This window comes from Tursiops truncatus, chromosome X (genome assembly GCF_011762595.2).
Source record: "Tursiops truncatus isolate mTurTru1 chromosome X, mTurTru1.mat.Y, whole genome shotgun sequence".
Classification (NCBI taxonomy): domain Eukaryota; kingdom Metazoa; phylum Chordata; class Mammalia; order Artiodactyla; family Delphinidae; genus Tursiops; species Tursiops truncatus.
In genome coordinates, this window is record NC_047055.1 from 79,358,991 (window position 1) to 79,380,187 (window position 21,197).

Below are 21,197 nucleotides of genomic sequence, written 5' to 3' on the forward strand. Positions count from 1 at the left end.
GACCTACTAACCACACTCGCCATAGAACCTGACAGGCCAATTTCCACTCAAGGGTGTACAGACGACCCGGCTGGAGGAGGGTGGTCAGCTGGCTAGGGCAGGGAGGATGTGAATGCTTCCAGATTGGAGCTCTGGAAGGGGGTCATGAGTTCCTGCTGATGGGAAGGGTGAATGGCAGAGATGAATGGGAACCGCCAGACCCCAGAGGAGGAGGGGGGTTTGGAGAGAGCTAGAAGAGGGCCTTCGGGGGAAAGGGAGGACGTGCCAATGTGGCCAGGCAGAGCACACACAGGACCCAGACCTGGGACACTCCGCTGGCTTGACTGCAGGGATGGTAGCAGAGGCTGGCCCAGAGTCCCCACCACAGGATGCCACAGATACCGTTCTGGAAAAGGCTCTGACGTGGAGCAGCGCCCCGCCCCGGCCCCCTACCCCGACCCCGACCCCTACCCCTCCAGAGAGAAGGCAGAACACAGAATATGAGAGGTACTTTAATTGGAAACTGCTGTGAAACTGGGGCGGGGCGGGGGCAAAACAAGGGGGAGAGGAAGCCCTAGCTGAGGCAGAACAGGAGGGAACGAGCTTGGCCACAGCTCCAGGGCCCCAAAGGTACCAGCTGCTCCTCTTGCAGGAAGACGCTGGGCTCAACCTGTGAAACAGCAGAGTCAGGGAAGAGCCTGAAGCCAGGGCCAGCCCCCAGCCCTGCTCAACAGCCAGGACTGTGGGAAGGGGTACGGTGTGTGTAACACTCACTTCAAAGGGTCTGCAACTTGTCAGCCAGGTACTGCATGGCGGCTGCAACAGGGACAGGCATTAGCAGGCGCTCCAGACAGAGGGATACAGAAGCCCGTCCCCCTATCCCCGTGAGGAACCGCCTAGCCCTGATACCTGAAACCCCTCCAGACCCGATGCAAAGAGCTCTGGGCCTGATCACTCCCCACCACCCAAATTGAATGTGGAACCGGTTCCTAAAGGGAAACAAAATGTGCCAGCAGCTCTCATGCTGTGGGCCGTGCCACAACCACTCAGAACTTGTCACACACACAAACAAACAATCCAGCAAGAACCTTAGAAGCCACACCAAGCAGCAGTTCAAGGGAAAAATCAACGAGGCATCTCTAAAAGTCCTATCAGAAGGACATTCCCTAGGACTGGTCTGGTTGTCAAAGTGTGCATGCAGTCCAGACAGTACTTTGCTATTTGTACACACGCCCAGTTGTACATGCACAGCCAGCTCCAGGGCCAGGCCTGAGAGGTTCTCCTCCCCACAGGGATGATCGTCCCTGCCAGGCCCACCGCACCTGCAGCCCACCCCCACCCCAGGTGCCCCCCCGGGTTCTTCACTAAGACACCGCTCTCCGGCCCTGGTTCCTCATACCAAGTTGCTCCTTAAGTTCGTCTACTTCTCTCTTTAGCTCGAGACACTAGGCCAGCAGACAGAGGAGGAAGAGAAATGATTAGTATACTCTGGCCTCCTCTCTCCTCCACCTTCTCCTCTCCCCCGGGCCCTCCACCCCAAAGCCGGGTGGTTAGACTGGCAAGGGCTCCTCAGTGGAAAGGAGGTGGGCTCCCTCCGTGGGGTACGTGATGGGGGCAGGGGAGGGGGAGCCCACACATGTCAGCTGAACTTGGACCCAGATCCCACCCTCGAGTTTGGGCCTGCATTTCCAGGATGCAGTGGAAGCATTACCCAAGGACAGCAGGGCGTTCCCAGTGGCTGCTGCTGCGTTTCCGGTCTTGGGGGATGGTCAAGTGGCCCCCGGTCACCTGAGAGGGAAAGGACACACAATCCAGCTTCCCAGGCTCCCAGTGAGGTGGAAAGGGCCAAGCGGGCTCTAAAGTGAGGTGAGGCAGCACCACCCTCTGCTGGCAACCAGCCGCCCCTGCTCCGCCCAGCAGCCGGAACCTTGTCTCTGGGCCTGCTTCCCCTGTTCCCCGGGGACAGCCATTTCGCCATTGTGGTCCCCAAACAATGTGGCTCTGGATTCGACCCTCCCAGAGCTGCAGCCACAGCCAGCACGTGGGAGAGCAATGTGGCCGAACAGGACTTAACAGAAAAGGCTGTTCCCCTGCAAGTCTACACCCGGAGCAGCTGTTTGCGGCACTGCCACCGATCACCCCGGCCGCACAAACCCCACACAGAGGATGATGTGGCTCAAGGCCAGCCCTGCCAGCACCCCGTCTTCTGTGGGAGAAGCTGCCTGGGAGCAAGGCTGTGCCCCCGGCAGAGACAGAGGCAGAGGTTTCTGTCCTCAACCCCTCTTCCCTCCCCTCATATCAAACCCACGACACTCACCTGAGGGGGCAGGCCCCCTGGGCATGACTTCTCCCTGGTTCAGGGCCAAGGGTTCTGAGTTTCCTGGATCTTGGGGGCCTCTGGTGTTGACGTCGCCACTGCTGGCTTTTCTACGATGCATGCGCAGACAAGATGTCCCTGGCCTGTGAGTGAGCAGCTGAAACAAAAATTTCTCACCGATTTGGACTAAGGAAGTGTGTGTGTGTGTGTGTGTGTGTGTGTGTGTGTGTGTGTGTGTGTGTGAGAGAGAGAGAGAGAGAGACAGAGAGAGATAGAGACAGAGAGACAGAGACAGAAAGAGAGACAGAGAGAGAGAGTTGTGTGATTCGGGCCAGGGTGAGGCAGGGAATTGGGAAGGGAATTGAAAGGCTGATCTCATTAGCACTTTCTCCCTCAGTCAGCCCCAGGCCAGCAGGCAGAGCTGATCTAGGCACAACAGTGGGACACTGAGAAAGCCCAGGCCCCCTGCAAGGAAGGTCTGGGGAACAGCTAGGAAGGAGGATTCAGGAAGCTGGTGAGTCTAAATACTGAGGCTTTCCGGGGAAGCTTTTAAGGGATCCCCCGACCCAATTCAGCTACCAGCCCTCCCTTCTATCCCAGCCCAAGTCTCTCAGAGGAGGCTGGAAAGAGGCTAAGGGTGGAGAACCAGGCCCAGGACACCCGAAGTGCTACCTTAATGTTTGTCCCTAGGAAAAGGAGCCCGATCTGGCATCGTAATGACCCAGTGACCGAGGGGCACCCAATGCTGACCTCTGAGGGGTGGACAGAGGCAGCATGGATGAAGACGTGTGCCCTGGGTGCTGTGGGGGGGGGGGAAGAGTGGGGAGAGAGGAGGAGCATGGCCTACTCACTTGGCCCTTTGGGGCTGGGTCTCTATTTGGGTCCTTATCTTCTCCCGCCACCGCCTCAGACTCCCTTGCCCACCTGACCACGGATTTCTTCCCAGTGCCACTGTGCTTGGACTGTTTGGTTCCCGAAAGGACCAAGGTATAACTCTTGGGTCTCCCAGGCAGCGGAATACCAGAGATTGGGGGGAAGGTGGCCGGTTCCACGGGAGTTGCCGAGGTTCGCTGCCCCCGGGAACAGAAGGGTCCCCCCAGGGCAAGTTTGGACGTTTCCCCGACGGATTTCTTCTCCTGGGCTCCGTTCTTCCTAGGAGTGACCTGCGGCAGGCCACCTGGAGCAGCAGCAGAAACAGAAGCAGCAGCAGCAGCAGCAGCAGCAGCAGCAGCAGCAGCTCCCGCGTAGCTGGGCTTGCTGCCCCCCTTGCCCCACAGCACACTCTGCATTTTCTTAGGGGAAGAGATGCCCTGCTGTCCCACGCCCTGCCTTTCCACAACCGAAGAGAGTCCTCGCGGAGCCGAGGACAGGGAAGAGCCTGTCACGTGACGGTAATTCTCCCTGACTTGGAACTTCGAGTGTCTGGGAGTGTCCCCGGGATCCTCGGGTCTGCTGGGCTTGGCCTGGCCTCCTCCTCTGCGGTAAGTGCTCACCGTCATCAGCTGTGTCTCACTGAATTCATCTGAGGACTCGGAGTCGGACAGCAGCCAGGCCAGGCCTTCCGCGGAGCGCCGCTGGCGATCTGCAGCCACGTTCAACCTACGCTTAGTGCCTCTCTTAGGGTTCCCCAAGGCCCGGCCCGCTTCAGGCCCACCGAGGTGGAGAGGGCCGGCTGGAGCCGTCGACGCCTCCCCACAGCTCTGGCCGGGCGCTCCTCGACCGCCGGGAGCCGCCTCGAGGCGCAGTGTCGACCCAGTGGCCTCTTTGAAGGCAGTGGACCTCTCTGGGGACGGGTACCTGCGGACGCCCAGCACATCCTGGTCGGTCAGCTGCTGCAGGTTGGCCTCCTTGGCCGCCTCAGACTCCTCGATCAGGTCCAGGAGGTCCCTCGTGTGCTCATGTGGGGAGCCAGGTCGGCCTTCGCGGCCCCACAGCACCGGCCCTCGCGCTTCCAGCATCTCCCGCTCAGACTGGAAGCCCTCGGGGTCCGGGTACCTGCGGACGCCCAGCACGTCCTGGTGAGTCAGCTGGTGCAGGTTGGCCTCCTTGGCCGCCTCAGACTCCTCGATCAGGTCCAGGAGGTCCCTCGTGTGCTCATGTGGGGAGCCAGGTCGGCCTTCGCGGCCCCAGAGCACCGGCCCTCGCGCTTCCAGCATCTCCCGCTCAGACTGGAAGCCCTCGGGGTCCGGGTATCTGCGGACGCCCAGCACGTCCTGGTCGGTCAGCTGCTGCAGGTTGGCCTCCTTGGCCGCCTCAGACTCGTCCATCAGGTCCAGGAGGTCCCTCGTGTGCTCGTGTGGGGAGCCAGGTCGGCCTTCGCGGCCCCAGAGCACCGGCCTTCGCGCTTCCAGCATCTCCCGCTCAGACTGGAAGCCCTCGGGGTCCGGGTACCTGCGGACGCCCAGCACGTCCTGGTCAGTCAGCTGCTGCAGGTTGGCCTCCTTGGCCGCCTCAGACTCCTCGATCAGGTCCAGGAGGTCCCTCGTGTGCTCATGTGGGGAGCCAGGTCGGCCTTCGCGGCCCCACAGCACCGGCCCTCGCGCTTCCAGCATCTCCCGCTCAGACTGGAAGCCCTCGGGGTCCGGGTATCTGCGGACGCCCAGCACGTCCTGGTCGGTCAGCTGCTGCAGGTTGGCCTCCTTGGCCGCCTCAGACTCGTCGATCAGGTCCAGGAGGTCCCTCGTGTGCTCATGTGGGGAGCCAGGTCGGCCTTCGCGGCCCCACAGCACCGGCCCTCGCGCTTCCAGCATCTCCCGCTCAGACTGGAAGCCCTCGGGGTCCGGGTATCTGCGGACGCCCAGCACATCCTGGTCGGTCAGCTGCTGCAGGTTGGCCTCCTTGGCCGCCTCAGACTCCTCGATCAGGTCCAGGAGGTCCCTCGTGTGCTCATGTGGGGAGCCAGGTCGGCCTTCGCGGCCCCACAGTACCGGCCCTCGCCCTTCCAGCATCTCCCGCTTCGACTGGAAGCCCTCGGGGTCCGGGAAGCCGCCTCCGCCCTTGCCGCTCCGCGGCTCCCCAGGCTCGGGGCCTGGGTCGGGCCCCGGCGGGACTGTGGGGCCGGCTATGCGAACGCCGGCCCGCTCCCTGACTTTTGGGCGGACACGCCTTCTCAACACATACACCTCATCCGGGGAGCTCATGTCGCGACCCGGGTGGCCCCAGAACCGGGGCGACGGTCGATGGCCCGAGTCGCGGTCGCGGTCACGGCGGGCTAGGCGGGCGGCGCTCAGAAGGGAGCGTCAGCCACCTCACGCGCCGCACGAGCTCGCCTCAAAAGAAAGGACGCGCCACTTTCAGCGCGCCTCTCACGCCTGCGCCGCAGCCTCCTCATTGGTCGTCCGGCACCCGCCAACCAGCGGGCTCCTTGTTCGCCCGCCCCCGTCGAGACCGAACCAATGGGGCCGAGGGGCTCTGGTTTGCTCGCAAGCCCGTGGGCGGTCCGGGCAGTTGGCTGGTGAAGGAGGTGGTGGGAGTGCCTCCCTCTGTCAAGCCTCTGGGCCCGCCTCCTCCTGTCCCGCCTCCCCTTTCTGGTTAGAGTCACAGCTCTGAGCCTCCGTTTCCCATGTATACAGGGGGTCGAGGGCGTCGGCGAGTGAGGGCGCCGGGCTCCAGGGGTGGTGAGGATGAAACGTCAAGATGGAGGCGCTGGATGCCTAGCACGCGCCGAAAGCATTTGCCAGCCTCCCTTCCACCGCAAGCCTTAAGACCCAACAGGAGAATGGGCACAGGAGTCCCGCAGTCAGTGATCAGGGGTCGGCCAGAGAGCAAAGGGATCGTATTTTCGTTCTGTAAGGTCTCTGTCTCAACTGCTCCATCAAATGTGGCTCAGCAGACGTTACTGGCAGGCGGGTGTGGCGGATAGACTTGGGGTTGGCCTCGCTCCATCAGTCCTTCCCCCTCTCTGAGGCAAATTCAAAGAAGAGGAAATCGCAGTGGCCAGTTACACCCCAAAAGATGCTCCCCACCGCTGATCCTGGAGATGTGAACTAAAACCACGAATCGGGTTTCACACACTAGGTTGACAACCTTCAAAGAGCTTAACCATTCCGAGGGTGGGAGAGGTTAGGAGCAAACCCCTGTGGCGGTGGTGCAAGAGACGCATTTGGGAGGTAATTTGGCAGAATCCATTGAAAGCAACTTAGTGCCGGCACGCACTCTGTGCCTGGCACTCTTCTAAGCGCTGGGCATAAATAATAATGCATCCGCGTGACACGCCTTTAACTATAGTACCAACTATTACTGGCCTCTTCCCGGTGAGGAAACAGGCACTGAGAGGTTCGGCCACTGGCCCAAGGTCATTCGGCTCGTGGGGATCAGTGGCAGGATTGAAACCAATCAATCTGACTCCAGAGTCCTTGCTTTTAGCCCAAGAGCTTTAAAAGGAAGGAAGAAAGAATCTATTTCCTCTATGCTCCTGCAAGTCCGCTGCCTGGTACTCCTTCCGGAGACACGCTGGTACCTGTAGTGTACAAGAACACATGCACAAGGGAGTTGGTGATGGGAAAAACTGGGAACACTCCAAATTCCCGTCAGTAAGGAAATGGATGAATGCAACGTGGCTTAGCATCCAGTAGCATAAAGCGTGGCAGTCCAACGGAATGCATCAGGCCATTCTCACAGCTTTCGAAAGCATCCGCCTGACTTCCAACTGCAAGTTGCAGAACGATGGCTTTGGATTCACATTTGTAAGTTAAATCACTTGCGTGCGTGGGCACACGCACACACACCAGTCAATCCTATGTAATATATGAGAATTCATTTAAGTATATGTACAAGTATGTTTTAAAGTTTTGAAGGACGCACAACCAAGGCCTACCAGTTGTGATGGCGGTGGGTGTGGATAGCCAGGTGTCTCTCAATTTTTCTTGGAACTGTCAGTTCTCAGCTCCCCTGAGCTGAGCAGTACTGATGTCTGGGGAGTGGTGCCTCCCTTGGTTTCTATACGGCCCATGGGTGTTAGAATTTCCCGTGTCTGCCACCCCACTCCTACTCTGACACCGCTCCATTCCTCCCATACCTTCCTTCTGCTCCTTCCCGTTCATACTCCTCTGTCTTCAGTCACCTCTCTCTCCTGCAACCTGCTCTGGCTGACCTTCTGGAGAGTCCTGGGGTGTCTGAACCCCTCTTGCCTGTGGAACTCAAAGGCCCAGTTTTCTGGGTCTGCACCTGAGAAGCTGGCCGTGCTGGAGAAGTTTCAGAGCAGGGGAGATTGGGTGCACTGTAAATCTGCAATCCTCCTCCTCGAGCCTGCCCCCGATGGTGCCTGCCCGTTTGTGGATACCGCCCTCTTCCACTTCTCCCAGTGACTTTTTAAGTCGTGGTGTGCTATTTCAAATATGTTAAAATGGATAAGGAAGGATATAGCAAAATCTCCTGCATCCACCAGCACCCTAGGAAACATTACCAGTGGATTCAGTGGAAGCCTCCGTCTTCCCTCTCACCATTTCCATTCCCTTCCTCCCTCCCCCAGAGAGAGACTCCCAGCACTTCTTCTCACCTTCTCCACTCTCTTCGTCCCTGTGGCTCTCCTACCTCCTCTTCCCCTGCATCCCATACGTCTCCAATGATGTCACTAATCTCTGCTTTAGCCCCCTATGCTCACCAGGATCCAATACTGCTTTTGACTTACTCTCTTGGCCTGGGGTGGGAGCCAGTGTCAGAGGTTCCTCTTGGCTTTCCCCACCGGGATAGCTCTTACCCTGCAGAGCAGTGACCCAGTGTGGAAGTCATTGCTCCAACTGCCAAGTGTATCACTTATCATTATCAGCTTGGGTACTGGAGAAATGACTGCTATTTTGGTCCAGGGACCCATTCAGCTCACTGTGAACCGGTCTCTATTCCCAACTCCTTTTAATGTATCCATTCTACTGTCAATTGGTAATTTGGGCTTTTTCCATTTGGGCAGATATTATTCATAGCGCTACTATAAACATTCTGGAGCATGTTTCCTGGTGCCCACGTACAAGAGCCTTCCAGGGCAGAGCTTTCCAACTTTTGGACCTGGGACTTTGAGGCCTTCATCTCCAGAGACAGCCAGACAGCAGCCCCTGGACCGCTTGGTTCTGGCCCTGAACAACTTTGTCATCTTACTCCTGTATGCCATACAATCATCATTTTCTGTGTGAGCCATAGAATCAAATGGCTGGGAAGCTGCGTCCCAGTGCTCATACTTAGGACTGAAGTTGTCATCTCATAGGGAAAGATTTCCAACATTACTAGATCATGCCAGATTTTTTACAATGCGGTCATGCTAATTTCTACTCCTATCAACAGTGTTTAACTGTTCCACATCCTCATCAACATTTGATATTAACAAAGTACAAAATTGTTGTTAATCTTGTGATAGTGAAATGGTGTCTCATTGTAGATTTAATCTGCAATTTCTTGATTTGTAATAATATTAGTAATAATATTGAGCAGCTTTTCATATGCTTGGCCTTGGGGATTTTCTTGTCTATGAGGTGTTCATTTAGTGTCTTTTGCCCATTTTCCCCTTGGGTTGTTTGCATATTTATTTGTGGAAATTCTTTATGTATTCTATACTTTAATTCTTTGATGATTTCATGTTATGTAAATATCTTCTAGTTTTTAGCTTGCCTTCACTCTTTTTATCATACCTTTTAATGAACAGAAGCCCCTCCTTTTAATTTTGCACAGCACTTTTTTATGAAAAGTTCCATACAAGAAGATCACGGGACTTCCCTGGTTGCATAGTGGTTAAGAATCTGCCTGCCAATGTAGGGGACACGGGTTCGATCCCTGGTCCCAGAAGATCGCATATGCCACGGAGCTACTAAGCCTGTGCGGCACAGCTACTGGAGCCTGTTCTCTAGAGTCTGCGTGCCACAACTGCTGAAGCCTGCGTGCCTAGAGCCCATGCTCCACAACAAGAGAAGCCACTGCAATGAGAAGCCCGCGCACCGCAACGAAGAGTAGCCCCTGCTCACCGCAACTAGAAAAAGCCCGCGCGCAGCCACAGAGGCCCAGCGCAACCAAATAAATAAATAAAATAAGAAAATTTTAAAAGAAAGAAGAAGATCACAAGATGATCCGGGAAAGTTGAGGGGGTACTTGCTGATCATGGACCCCCTTCGCTCTCACCTGATGACCTTGCTTCCCGTTTCACTGAGAGTATATAGGCAATCAGAAACAAACTTCCCTCATTCATAAATAGTTTTCTCTATTTTGGATCATTCCTATCAGCATACAAGTATGTTGTCGTTTCTCCCAATTAAAGAAAACCTTCTTTTGATTCCAATTTCCCTTCAGGCGACACCATTTTTCTCTGCTCACCTTCACATAAAAACTCCTTAAGAGTCGGTGGATACTTGCTGTCTCAAATTCCTCTCTTCTCATTCACTCTTTCTCTCCTTTCCATTTAACAATTCTCTATTGAGGGCTTACCACATGCCAGGTACTGTTCTAACACATGGTGCTACATCACTGAGAAAAACAGATGACGTTCCTTCCCTCAAGAGCTTACATTTCTGTCATAGGCCTATTGGCAATATTTTCTCAATCTTCAACTATGTCCATTCCTTTGTTGTTGGAAATCACTTTCCTGGACCCAGTTTCAATCTTTATTGGTTGCCTAGAGTGTTGCACCTAGAACACTCCTTTACCAAACCCCTAAGTGGGATCTTCTGCTTCCTAGAACTAATGTCTTCATTGTTCTTGGTTTACCACAGTGTTTTGATGGGACTCATTCTCCAGGTACCATGGGTGATAATTTCTTTTAAGACTTTGCATGAACAAGTATTACCTTTAATATTACCTTTAATTTCATGCTTATTTGATAGCTGATATATAATTTCAGGCTGAAAAGTTTTCTGACTTTCAATGTCACTTTTGAGAATGCTGGTACTATTTTGCATGCCATTATGATTCCCAAGCCTTTATGTATGACACATTTAATTTTTTTAGTTACATATATTTTGATTTATTACATAGTAAAATTAACTTTTTTGTTTTCAGTACCATGAGTTTTAACACATGGACAGATTTGTGTAACTATCACCACAATCAGGATACAAAACAGTTCCATCAGCCCCAAAATCTCCCTCATTCTGCTGCTTTGTAGTCAAACCATCTCCCCATCTCAAACCTCTGATAACTAACTGATGATCTGTTTCCCATCCCTATAGTTTTACCTTTTCCAAATATTATACAAACAAAATCATACAGTATGTAACATTTTGAGACTGGCTTGTTTCATTTAGCATAATGCATTTGCGATTCATCCAAGTTGTTGCATGTATCAAGAGTTCCTTCCTTTGTATTGTTAAAAAGTGTTTCATTTATAGATATATGATTGTATTCATTCATCTGTTGAATAACATCTTGATTCCTTTCAGTTTGGGTGACTATGAATACGGTTTCTGTTAACATTCATGTGGAGTTTTTTGTAAACATAAGTTTTCAGTCCTGTAAGGCAAGTACCGAGGCATGGAATTGCTGGGTCGTATTGTAGTTGTATGTTTACCTTTTGAAGAAATTGGCAAGCTGTTTTCCAGAGTGGCTGTACAATTCTGCATTCCCTCTATCAGTATACAGAAGTTCCAATTTCTCTGCAGACTCATCGGTACTTGGTATCATCAGTGTTTTTAATTTTAGTCATTCAAATAGGGTTACAGTGGTATCTCATTGTGGTTTTAATTTGTATTTTCCTAATAGCTACCAGTGTTGAACATCTTTTCAGGTGCTTATTTGGCATCCTTATATCTTCTTTAGTGGAGTGCCTGTACATGTCCTCTGCCCATTTTTAAAATGAGCAGTTTATTTTCTTATAGTGGAGTTTTGAGAGTTCTTTGTATATTCTGTATATGGTTGTAATTTACAGGTATTTCCTCCCATTCTACAGCTGCCTTTTCATTCTTTTAACAGGGTATTTCTCAGAGAAAAAGAGTATAATTTTGTTGAAATCCAATTTAAGAAATTTTTCCTGGTGTTTCTTACAGACTAGCCTTTTGGTGTTATTTCTAAGAATTCTTTACCTAACCTCAGGTCATGATGATTTTCCTTTATGTTTTCTTCTAAAAAATGTATATTCATATGTTTTACGTTCTGATCCATGATGTATTATGAGTTAAATTTTGAATGAGGTGCAATATTTAGGTTCAGGCTCTTTTTTCTTTTTGCATACAGATACCCAAAAATTGCAATACCATTTGTGAATGGTATGCTTTCTAATGGTATGCTTTCTAATGGTATGCTTTCTAATGGTATGCTTTCTAAATTGAATTTATTTTGCACCTTTATGAAAAAATAGTTGGCATGAATGACATCAGCAAAAATGGTGAAGTAGATACCTCCAAGGGCCAGTCCCTCTACAGGAACATCAAAAAATCAAGCAGGAAGTACAAGAGTCTACTTTGTCAGAATTCTTTACAACAGTCAAAGTTTACAGCAGGCAAACAAATGTAAAACAATAAAAAGGCAACTTAAATGTGGTAGGAAACCTTTGTAGCATTTCTAGTTGTCCTCACCCTGTGCCCCTCCCTAGCTCGGTGGCAATTTGAAGACTGCAGCCCACATTTTCAGTATGGGACGCTTATCCTTGGCTCCCAAGTGAGAAGAGCAGACTAATTCTCAAAGAATTCTGTTTGTCCTGGTCTATATAGGGGCTAAGTGAAGGACTGATATACCTTATTCAGAACTAGCTCAGGGTATCCACAGCTACCTGGGGCAACAGAATATGGTCGAGGCCTTTGATAGCGTGCTGAAAGTCAGGGGGGAAAAGCTGGGGACAGAGGGATGTTAGGGCATTCAAAAGCACTCAAGTTTACTGGGGAATTCAGAAAGCAGTGTGCATGTCTGGGTCAGAATGCATCCCTAGAAAAGTCCTGAGAATACCCTAAGCTTTTACCTCTGGTTGATCTATAGGCTCAGCACAAGCAGATAAGAGAGTTTTAAAAGGCCTCGTTAAGCATTGAAGGAGTGCCGCAGAACAGAGCCAATGAGAGTTTTTGTTGCTGTTGTTGTTTCTTTTTCTTCTTCCTTTTCTTCCTTCCTTCCTTCCTTCCTTCTCTCTTCATCCTCCTCCTTCTTCTTCCCCTTCCCCTTTTTCTTCTCCTCCTTCTCCTTGTCTTTTGCCTCTTCTCTCCCCCCTTCCCTCCATCCCTCCTTCCTGGCATTCAAGGATATCTCTGTCAAAACACTAGCTTACAACAAGCTACAGAATCAGACAGCACACATGACAAAGAATACAGACTTTACAAAAATAGTTTAGAAGTCATTAAATAAACAAGCAGCGATATAAAACATCAAGGGGGGAAAACCGTCAGAAGGGAAAGAATATGATTTATGACGTTACCACATTATAATATTCAAAATGTCTAGTTTTCAATAAAAATATTAAGTATGCAAAGAAATAAGAAAATATTATGGCTAATTCATAGAAGAAATCAACAGAAACTGTCCTTGAAGAAGCACAGACTTTGGATCTACTAGACAGACATTTTAAATCAATTGTCTTAAATATGCCCAAAGAGAGAGGATCTTCAAGACCGTGGAAGAGTAACACGTGGAGATCACCTTCCTCAACACAAATACATCAGAAATACATGTACATGTGGAACAACTCCTATAGAACACCTACTGAACGCTGTCAGAAGACCTCAGACTTCTCAAAAAGCAAGAAACTCCCCATGTACCTGGGTAGGGCAAAAGAAAAAACAGACAAAAGAATAGGGACGGGACCTGCACCAGTGGGAGGGAGCTGTGAAGGAGGAAAGGTTTCCAAACACTAGGAAGCCCCTTCGTGGGTGGAGACTGCTGTTGGCGGAGGGGGGAAGCTTCAGAGCCACGGAGGAGAGCCCAGCAGCAGGGTTGTGGAGGGCAAAGCGTAGAGATTCCCGCATAGATGATCGGTGCCGACCAGCACTCACCAGCCCGAGAGGCTTGTCTGCTCGCCCGCCCGGGCAGGCGGGGGCTGGAAGCTGAGGCTCAGGCTTCGGTCGGATCGCAGGGAGAGGACTGGCGGCGTGAACACAGCCTGAAGGGGTTAGTGCACCACAGCTAGCCTGGAGGGAGTCCGGGAAAAAGTCTGGAGCTGCCGAAGAAGCAAAAGACTTTATCTTCCTTCTTTGTTTCCTGGTGCACGAAGAGAGGGTATTAAGAGCCCTGCTTAAAGGAGCTCCAGAGATGGGCGCAAGTTGCGGCTATCAGCGTAGACCCCAGAGACAGGCATGAGATGCTAAGGCTGCTGCTGCAGCCACCAAGAAGCCTGTGTGCAAGCACAGGTCACTCTCCATACCTCCCCTCCTGGGAGCCTGTGCAGCCCGCCACTGCCACGGTCCCGTGATCCAGGGAAAACTTCCCTGGGAGAACACACGACATGCCTCAGGCTGGTGCAACGTCACGCTGGCCTCTGCTGCCGCAGGCTTGCCCCGCACTCCATACCCCTCCCTCCCCCCGGCCTGAGTGACCCAGAGCCCACGAATAAGCTGCTCCTTTAACCGCGTCCTGTCTGAGTGAAGAACAGACGCCCTCAGGTGACCTACACGCAGAGGCACGTCCAAATCCAAAGCTCAACCCCAGGAGCTGTGAGAACAAACAGAAAGGGAAATTTCTCCCAGCAGCCTCAGGAGCAGCAGATTAAATCTCCACAATCAACTTGATGTATCCTGCATCTGTGGAATAGCTGAATAGACAATGATTCATCCCATATTGAGTAGGTGGACCCTTTGCAAACAACGATATATATATATTTTTCCCCTTTTTCTCTTTTTGTGAATGTGTATGTGTATGCTTCTGTGTGTGAGTTTGCCTGTATAGCTTTGCTTTTACCATTTGTCCCAGCGTTCTGTCTGTCCGTTTTTGTTTGTTTTCTTAGTATACTTTTTAGTGCTTGTTATCATTGGTGGATTTGGTTTTTGGTTTGGTTGCTCTGTCCTTTCTTTCTTACTTTTCCTTTTATTACTTAAAAAAAATTTTTAGTAACTACTTTTATTTTTTATTTTTATAACTATTTTATTTTATCTTCTTTCTTTCTTTTTTTCCTTTCTCCCTTTTATTCTGAGCCATGTGGATGACAGACTCTAGGTGCTCCAGCCAGGTGTCAGAGCTGTGCCTCTGACGTGGGACAGACAAGTTCAGGACACTGGTCCAAAAGAGGCCTCCCAGCTCCACGTAATATCAAACAGCAAAAATCTCCCAGAGATCTCAATCTCAACGGCAAGACCCAGCTTCACTCAACGACCAGCCAGTTACAGTGCTGGACACCCTATGCGAAACAACTAGCAAGACAGGAACACAACACCATCTATTAGCAGAGACGCTGCCTAAAATAATAATAAGGCCACAGACACCCCAAAATACACCACCAGACATGGACCTGCCCACCAGAAACACAAGATCCAGCCTCAGCCACCAGAACACAGACACTAGTCCCCTCCACCAGGAAGCCTACAAAATCCATGGAACCAACCTTAGCTACTGGGGACAGACACCAAAAACAATGGGAACTACAAACCTGCAGCCTGGAAAAAGGAGACCACAAACACAGTAAGTTAAGCAAAATGAGAAGACAGAGAAACTCACAACAGATAAAGGAGCAAGGCAAACAGCCACCAGACCTAACAAATGAAGAGGAAATAGGCAGTCTACCTGAAAAAGAATTCAGAATAATGATAGTAAAAATGAACCAAAATCTTGGAAATAGAATGGAGAAAAGTTTAACAAGGACCTTGAAGAACTAAAGAGCAAACAAACCATCATGAACATCACAATAAATGAAATTAAAAATTCTCTAGGAGGGATCAATAGCAGAATAAGTGCGGCAGAAGAACGAATAAGTTACCTGGAAGATAAAATAGTGGAAATAACTACTGCAGAGTAGAATAAAGAAAAAAGAAGGAAAAGGATTGAGGACATTCTCAGAGACCTCTGGGACAATATTAAATGCACCAACATTCGAATTATAGGGGTCCCAGAAGAAGAAGAGAAACAGAAAGAGACTGAGAAAGTATTTGAAGAGATTATAGTTGAAAATTTCCCTAATATGGGAAAGGAAATAGTTTATCAAGTCCAGGAAGCACAGAGAGTCCCATACAGGAAAAATCCAAGGAGAAACACGCCAAGACACATATTAACCAAACTATCAAATTAAATACAAAGAAAACATATAAAAGCAGCAAGGGAAAAACAACAAATAACACACAAGTGAATCACGATAAGGTGAAGAGCTGATCTTTCAGCAGAAACTCTGCAAGCCAGAAGGGAGTGGCAGGAAATATTTAAAGTGATGAAGGAGAAAAACCTACAACCAAGATTACTCTAAACAGGAAGGATCTCATTCAGAGTTCATGGAGAAATTAAAACCTTTAGAGACAAGCAACAGCTGAGAGAGTTTAGCACCACCAAATCAGCTTTACAACAAATGCTAAAGGAAGTTCTCTAGGCAGAAAACACAATAGAAGGAAAAGACCTACAATAACAAACCCAAAACAATTAAGAAAATGGTAATAGGAGCATACATGTCGATAATTACCTTAAATGTAAATGGATTAAATGCTCCAAGCAAAACATAGACTGGCTGAATGGATACAAAAACAAGACCTGTATATATGGTGTCTAGCAGAGACCCACTTCAGACCTAGGGACACATACAGACAGAAAGTGAGGGGATGGAAAAAGATATTCCATGCAAATGGAAATTAAAAGAAAGCTGGAGAAGCAATTCTCACATCAGACAAAATCAACTTTAAAACAAAGACTATTACAAGAGACAAAAAAATGACACTACATAATGATCAAGGGATCAATCCAAGGAGAAAATAAAACAATTGTAAATATATAGGCACCCAATATAGGAGCACCACAATACATAAGGCAAACACTAAAAGCCATAAAAGGGGAAACCGACAGTAACACAGTAATATTAAGGGACATTTACACCCCACTTTCACCAATGGACAAATCATCCAAAATGAAAATAAATAAGGAAACACAAGCTTTAAATGATACATTAAACAAGATGGACTTAATTGATATTTATAGGACATTCCATCCAAAAACAACAGACTACACATTCTTCTCAAGGGGTCATGTAACATTCTCCAGGATAGATCATATTTTGGGTCACAAATCAAGCCTTAGTAAAATTAAGAAAATTGAAATTGTATCAATTGTTTTATTACGATTTCAACTACAACGCTATGAGACTAGATATCAATTACAGGTAAAAATCTGTAAAAAATACAAACACATGGAGGCTAAACAATACACTACTTAATAACCAAGAGATCACTAAAGAAATCAAGGGGGAAATCAAAAAATACCTAGAAACAAATGACAATGAAAACACAACGACGCAAAACCTATGGGGTGCAGCAAAATCAGTTCTAAGAGGAAACTTTATAGCAATACAATCCTACCTTAAGAAACAAGAAACATCTCAAATAAACAACCTAACCGTACACGTAAAGCAATTAGAGAAAGAAGAACAAAAAAAACCCCAAAGTTACCAGAAGGAAAGAAATCATAAAGATCAGATCAAAAATAAATGAAAAAGAAATGAAGGAAATGATAGCAAAGATCAATAAAACTAAAAGCTGGTTCTTTGAGAAGATAAACAAAATCGATAAACCATTAGCCAGACTCATCAAGAAAAAAAGGGAGAAGACTCAAATCTATAGATATGAAATGAAAAAGAAGTAACAACTGACACTGCAGAATTAAAAACGACCATGAGAGATTACTACAAGCAACTATATGCCAATAAAAGGGACAAACTGGAAAAAATGGACAAATTCTTAGAAATGCTCAATGTTCCGAGACTGAACCAGGAAGAAATAGAAAATATGAACAGACCAATCATAAGCACTGTAATTGAAACTGTGATTAAAAATCTTCTAACAAACAAAAGCCCTGGACCTGATGGCTTCACAGGTGAATTCTATCAAACATTTAGAGAAGAGCTAACATTGATCCTTCTCAAACTCTTCCAAAATATAGCAGAGGGAGGAACACTCCCAAACTCATTCTATGAGGCCACAATCACCCTGATACCAAAACCAGACAAAGATGTCACAAAGAAAGAAAACTACAGGCCAATATCACTAATGAACATAGATGCAAAAATCCTCAACAAAATACTAGCAAACAGAATCCAACAGCACATTAAAAGGATCATACACCATGATCAAGTGGGGTTTATCCCAGGAATGCAGGATTCTTCAATATACGCAGATCAATCAATATGATACACCATATTAACAAATTGAAGGAGAAAATCCATATGGTCATTTCAATAGATGCAGAGAAAGCTTTCGACAAAATTCAACACCCTTCAGAAAGTAGGCATAGAGGGAACTTACCTCAACATAATAAAGGCCATATATGACAAACCCACAGCCAACATTGTCCTTAATGCTGAAAAACTCAAACCATTTCCACTAACAGCAGGATCAAGACAAGGTTGCCCACTCTCACCACTATTATTCAACATAGTTTTGGAAGTTTGAGCCACAGCAATCAGAGAAGAAAAAGAAATAAACGGAAGCCAAGTCAGCAAAGGAGAAGTAAAGCTGTCACTGTTTGAAGATGACGTGATACTATACATAGAAAATCCCAAAGATGCTACCAGAAAATTACTAGAGCTAATCAATGAATTTGGTAAAGTAGCAGGATAGAAAATTAATGCACAGAAATCTATGGCATTCCTATACACTAATGATGAAAAATCTGAAAGTGAAATTAAGAAAGCACTCCCATTTTCCATTGCAACAAAAAGAATAAAATATCTAGGAATAAACCTACCTAAGGAGACAAAAGACCTGTATGCAGAAAACTCTAAGACACTGATGAAAGAAATTAAAGATGATACAAACAGATGGAGAGATATGACATGTTCTTGGATTGGAAGAATCAACATTGTGAAAATGACTCTACTACCCAAAGCAATCTACAGATGCAATGCAATCCTTATCAAACTACCACTCTCCTTTTTCACAGAACTAGAACAAAAAATTTCACAATTTGTATGGAAACACAAAAGACCCTGAATAGCCAAAGCAACCTTGAGAAAGAAAAATGGAGCTGGAGGAATCAGACTCCTGAACTTCAGACTATACTACAAAGCTACAGTAATCAAGACAGTATGGTACTGGCACAAAAACAAATATAGATCAATGGATCTGGATAGAAAGCCCAGAGATAAACCCATGCACATATGGTAACCCTATCTTTGATAAAGGAGGCAAGAATATACAGTGGAGAAAGGACAGCCTCTTCAATAAGTGGTGCTGGGAAAACTGGACAGCTACATGTAAAAGAATGAAATTAGAACACTCCCTAACACCATAAACAAAAATAAACTCAAAATGTATTAAAGACCTAAAAGTAAGGCCAGACACTATCAAACTCTTAGAGGAAAACATAGGCAGAAGACTCTATGACATAAATCACAGCAAGATTCTTTTTGACCCACCTCCTAGAGAAATGGAAATAAAAACAAAAATAAACAAATGGGACCTAATGAAACTTAAAAGCTTTTGCACAGCAAAGGAAACCATAAACAAGAAGAAAAGACAACCCTCAGAATGGGAGAAAATATTTGCAAATGAAGCAACTGGCAGAGGATTAATCTCCAAAATTTACAAGCAGCTGATGCAGCTCAATATGAAAAAAACAAACAAAGCAATCCAGAAATGGGCCCAAGACCTAAACAGACATTTCTCCAAAGAAGATATACAGATTGCCAACAAACAAATGAAAGAATGCTCAACATCATTAATCATTAGAGATATTCAAATCAAAACTACAATGAGATATCATTTCACACTGGTCAGAATAGCCATCATCAAAAAATCTAGAAACAAAAAATGCTGGAGGGGGTGTGGTGAAAATGGAACATGCTTGCACTGATGGTGGGAATATAAACTGATTCAGCCACTATGGAGAACAGTACGGAGGTTCCTTAAAAAAGTAAAAATAGAACTACCGTATGACCCAGCAATCCCACTACTGGGCATATACCCTGAGAAAACCATAATTCAAAAAGAGTCATGTACCACAGTGTTCATTGCAGCTCTATTTACAATAGCCAGGACATGGAAGCAACCTAAGTGTCCATCAACAGATGAATGGTAAAGAAGATGTGGCACATATATACAATGGAATATTACTCAGCAATAAAAATATATGAAATTGAGTTATTTTTAGTGAGGTGGATGGACCTAGAGTCTGTCATACAGAGTGAAGTAAGTCAGAAAGAGAAAAACAAATACCACATCCTAACACATATATATGGAATCTAAAGAAAAAAAATATCGTCAAGAAGAATCTAGGAGCAAGACAGGAATAAAGACAGAGACCTACTAGAGCATGGACTTGAGGATAGGGGAGGGGGAAGGGTATGCTGGGAGAAAGTGAGAGCGTGGCATGGACATATATATACTACCAAACGTAAAATAGGTAGCTATTGGGAAGCTGGTGCATAGCACAGGAAGATTAGCTCGGTGCTTTGTGACCACCTGGAGGGGTGGGATTGGGAGGGTGGGAGGGAGGGAGATACAAGATGGAAGAGATATGGAGTCATATGTGTATGTATAATTCACTTTGATTCACTTTGTTATAAAGCAGAAACTAACACACCACTGTAAAGAAATTATACTCCAATAAAGATGTTAAAAAAAAAAGAAGAAGGCTTACCTTAAGGACCATCATCAAGAAAAACGTATCCTACCATTCATTCATGGGATTAACAGGATGATAGATTCCAAAGTAAATTTTATCATGTAATCTAATGCTGTTCTTTAAATCTGGCTTTGGGAGAGAAGGCATTGTCGGTAATTCTGTGCAGATATTGTTGGGTCTTACATAAGGAAGAGGAACAGGACTCTAGGTGCTGAAGGGATTGTGGGGAAGTTATTACTGCTTGATGCTACAATACGCTTAGGTGAAATAAATAGGGTAATAAATTTAATTCATAATGACAGCTTGGTCCTAAATTATTTTATGTCTACAAAACACTAAAACTCCTACCTGGAAAGTAAAAAAAAAAAAAAAAAAAATTCAGCCAATCTTCCTAAAAATAAATAAGATCCTTACTTGAACAAAAAGAAAAATGCTCAAAGAGCTAAATAAAACCAGGAGAACAATGTATGAACAAATAAATAATATCAATAAAGAATCAAAAATTACAAAAAGGAGTTAAAGCACAATTTTGGAACTGAAAGTGCAATAACTGAAAAAAAACTCACTAGAGGGCTTCAATAGTAGTTTTGAGTAGGTAGATTAAACAATCACTGAACTTGAAGGTTGGTTAAATAAAATTATCCAGTCTAAAGAGCAGAGAGAAAGAAAAAGACACACACACAAAAAGAACAGAGCCTGAGACCTGTGGAACACCATAAAACACACCAACATACACATACTAGGAAATCCATAAGGAAAGGAGAAAGAAAAGGGGCAGGAAGAACATTTGAAGAAAGAATTGTTGGGGGAGCAATCAAAATGGCAGAGCAGGAGGACACAGAACTCACACTCCCACACAAAAACATATCAAAAATACATCCACATGTGGAACAATTCTCACTTTAAACTAACTGGAAACTGGCAGAAAGACTCCTGTACAACCAAGACTGTTATAAAAATCCCCACATATCATATAGGCAGGGAAGAAAAGCAATCAAGTCAGGGCCTGCATCCCCGGCAGGGGACTAAGAGGAAAAGGGGTAATACATGGATGGAGACCCACCCTGGGGAGTGAGCAATGAGAGCCACAGATTGGGTACCCCAGTCCTGAGGTTGTACACAGGGAAAACAAGCTCCCTTAGCTGGTTGGAGGACTGCTAGGACTAATAGTAGAGCTGTGGGAAGCCTCGACTCAACTCATAAGGAGCATGTGTGCTGGCTTGCCCCCAAGGCAGGGTGGAGAGGGCAGAGAGAGGACTGTTCT

At 47.0% G+C, this 21,197-nt stretch overlaps 1 protein-coding gene and 1 long non-coding RNA gene across 2 annotated transcripts; both read right to left on the reverse strand.

Moving 5' to 3' along the window:
* Positions 1–473: 473 nt before the first annotated feature.
* On the reverse strand, positions 474–2,762 carry LOC117310203 (uncharacterized). The gene is made up of 5 exons (XR_012329166.1): positions 2,297–2,762; positions 1,691–1,767; positions 1,379–1,424; positions 754–795; positions 474–649 (listed from the first exon to the last, which is right to left on the reverse strand). It is a non-coding gene; the product is annotated as an uncharacterized lncRNA (long non-coding RNA).
* A 190-nt stretch (positions 2,763–2,952) lies between these two features.
* Positions 2,953–5,747, reverse strand: LOC141275681 (uncharacterized). Its single transcript, XM_073798867.1, has one exon. It carries the CDS (start codon positions 5,434–5,436, stop codon positions 2,983–2,985), a length of 2,454 nt encoding a protein of 817 aa, XP_073654968.1. The 5' UTR covers positions 5,437–5,747; the 3' UTR covers positions 2,953–2,982.
* Between the last annotated feature and the right edge of the window lie 15,450 nt (positions 5,748–21,197).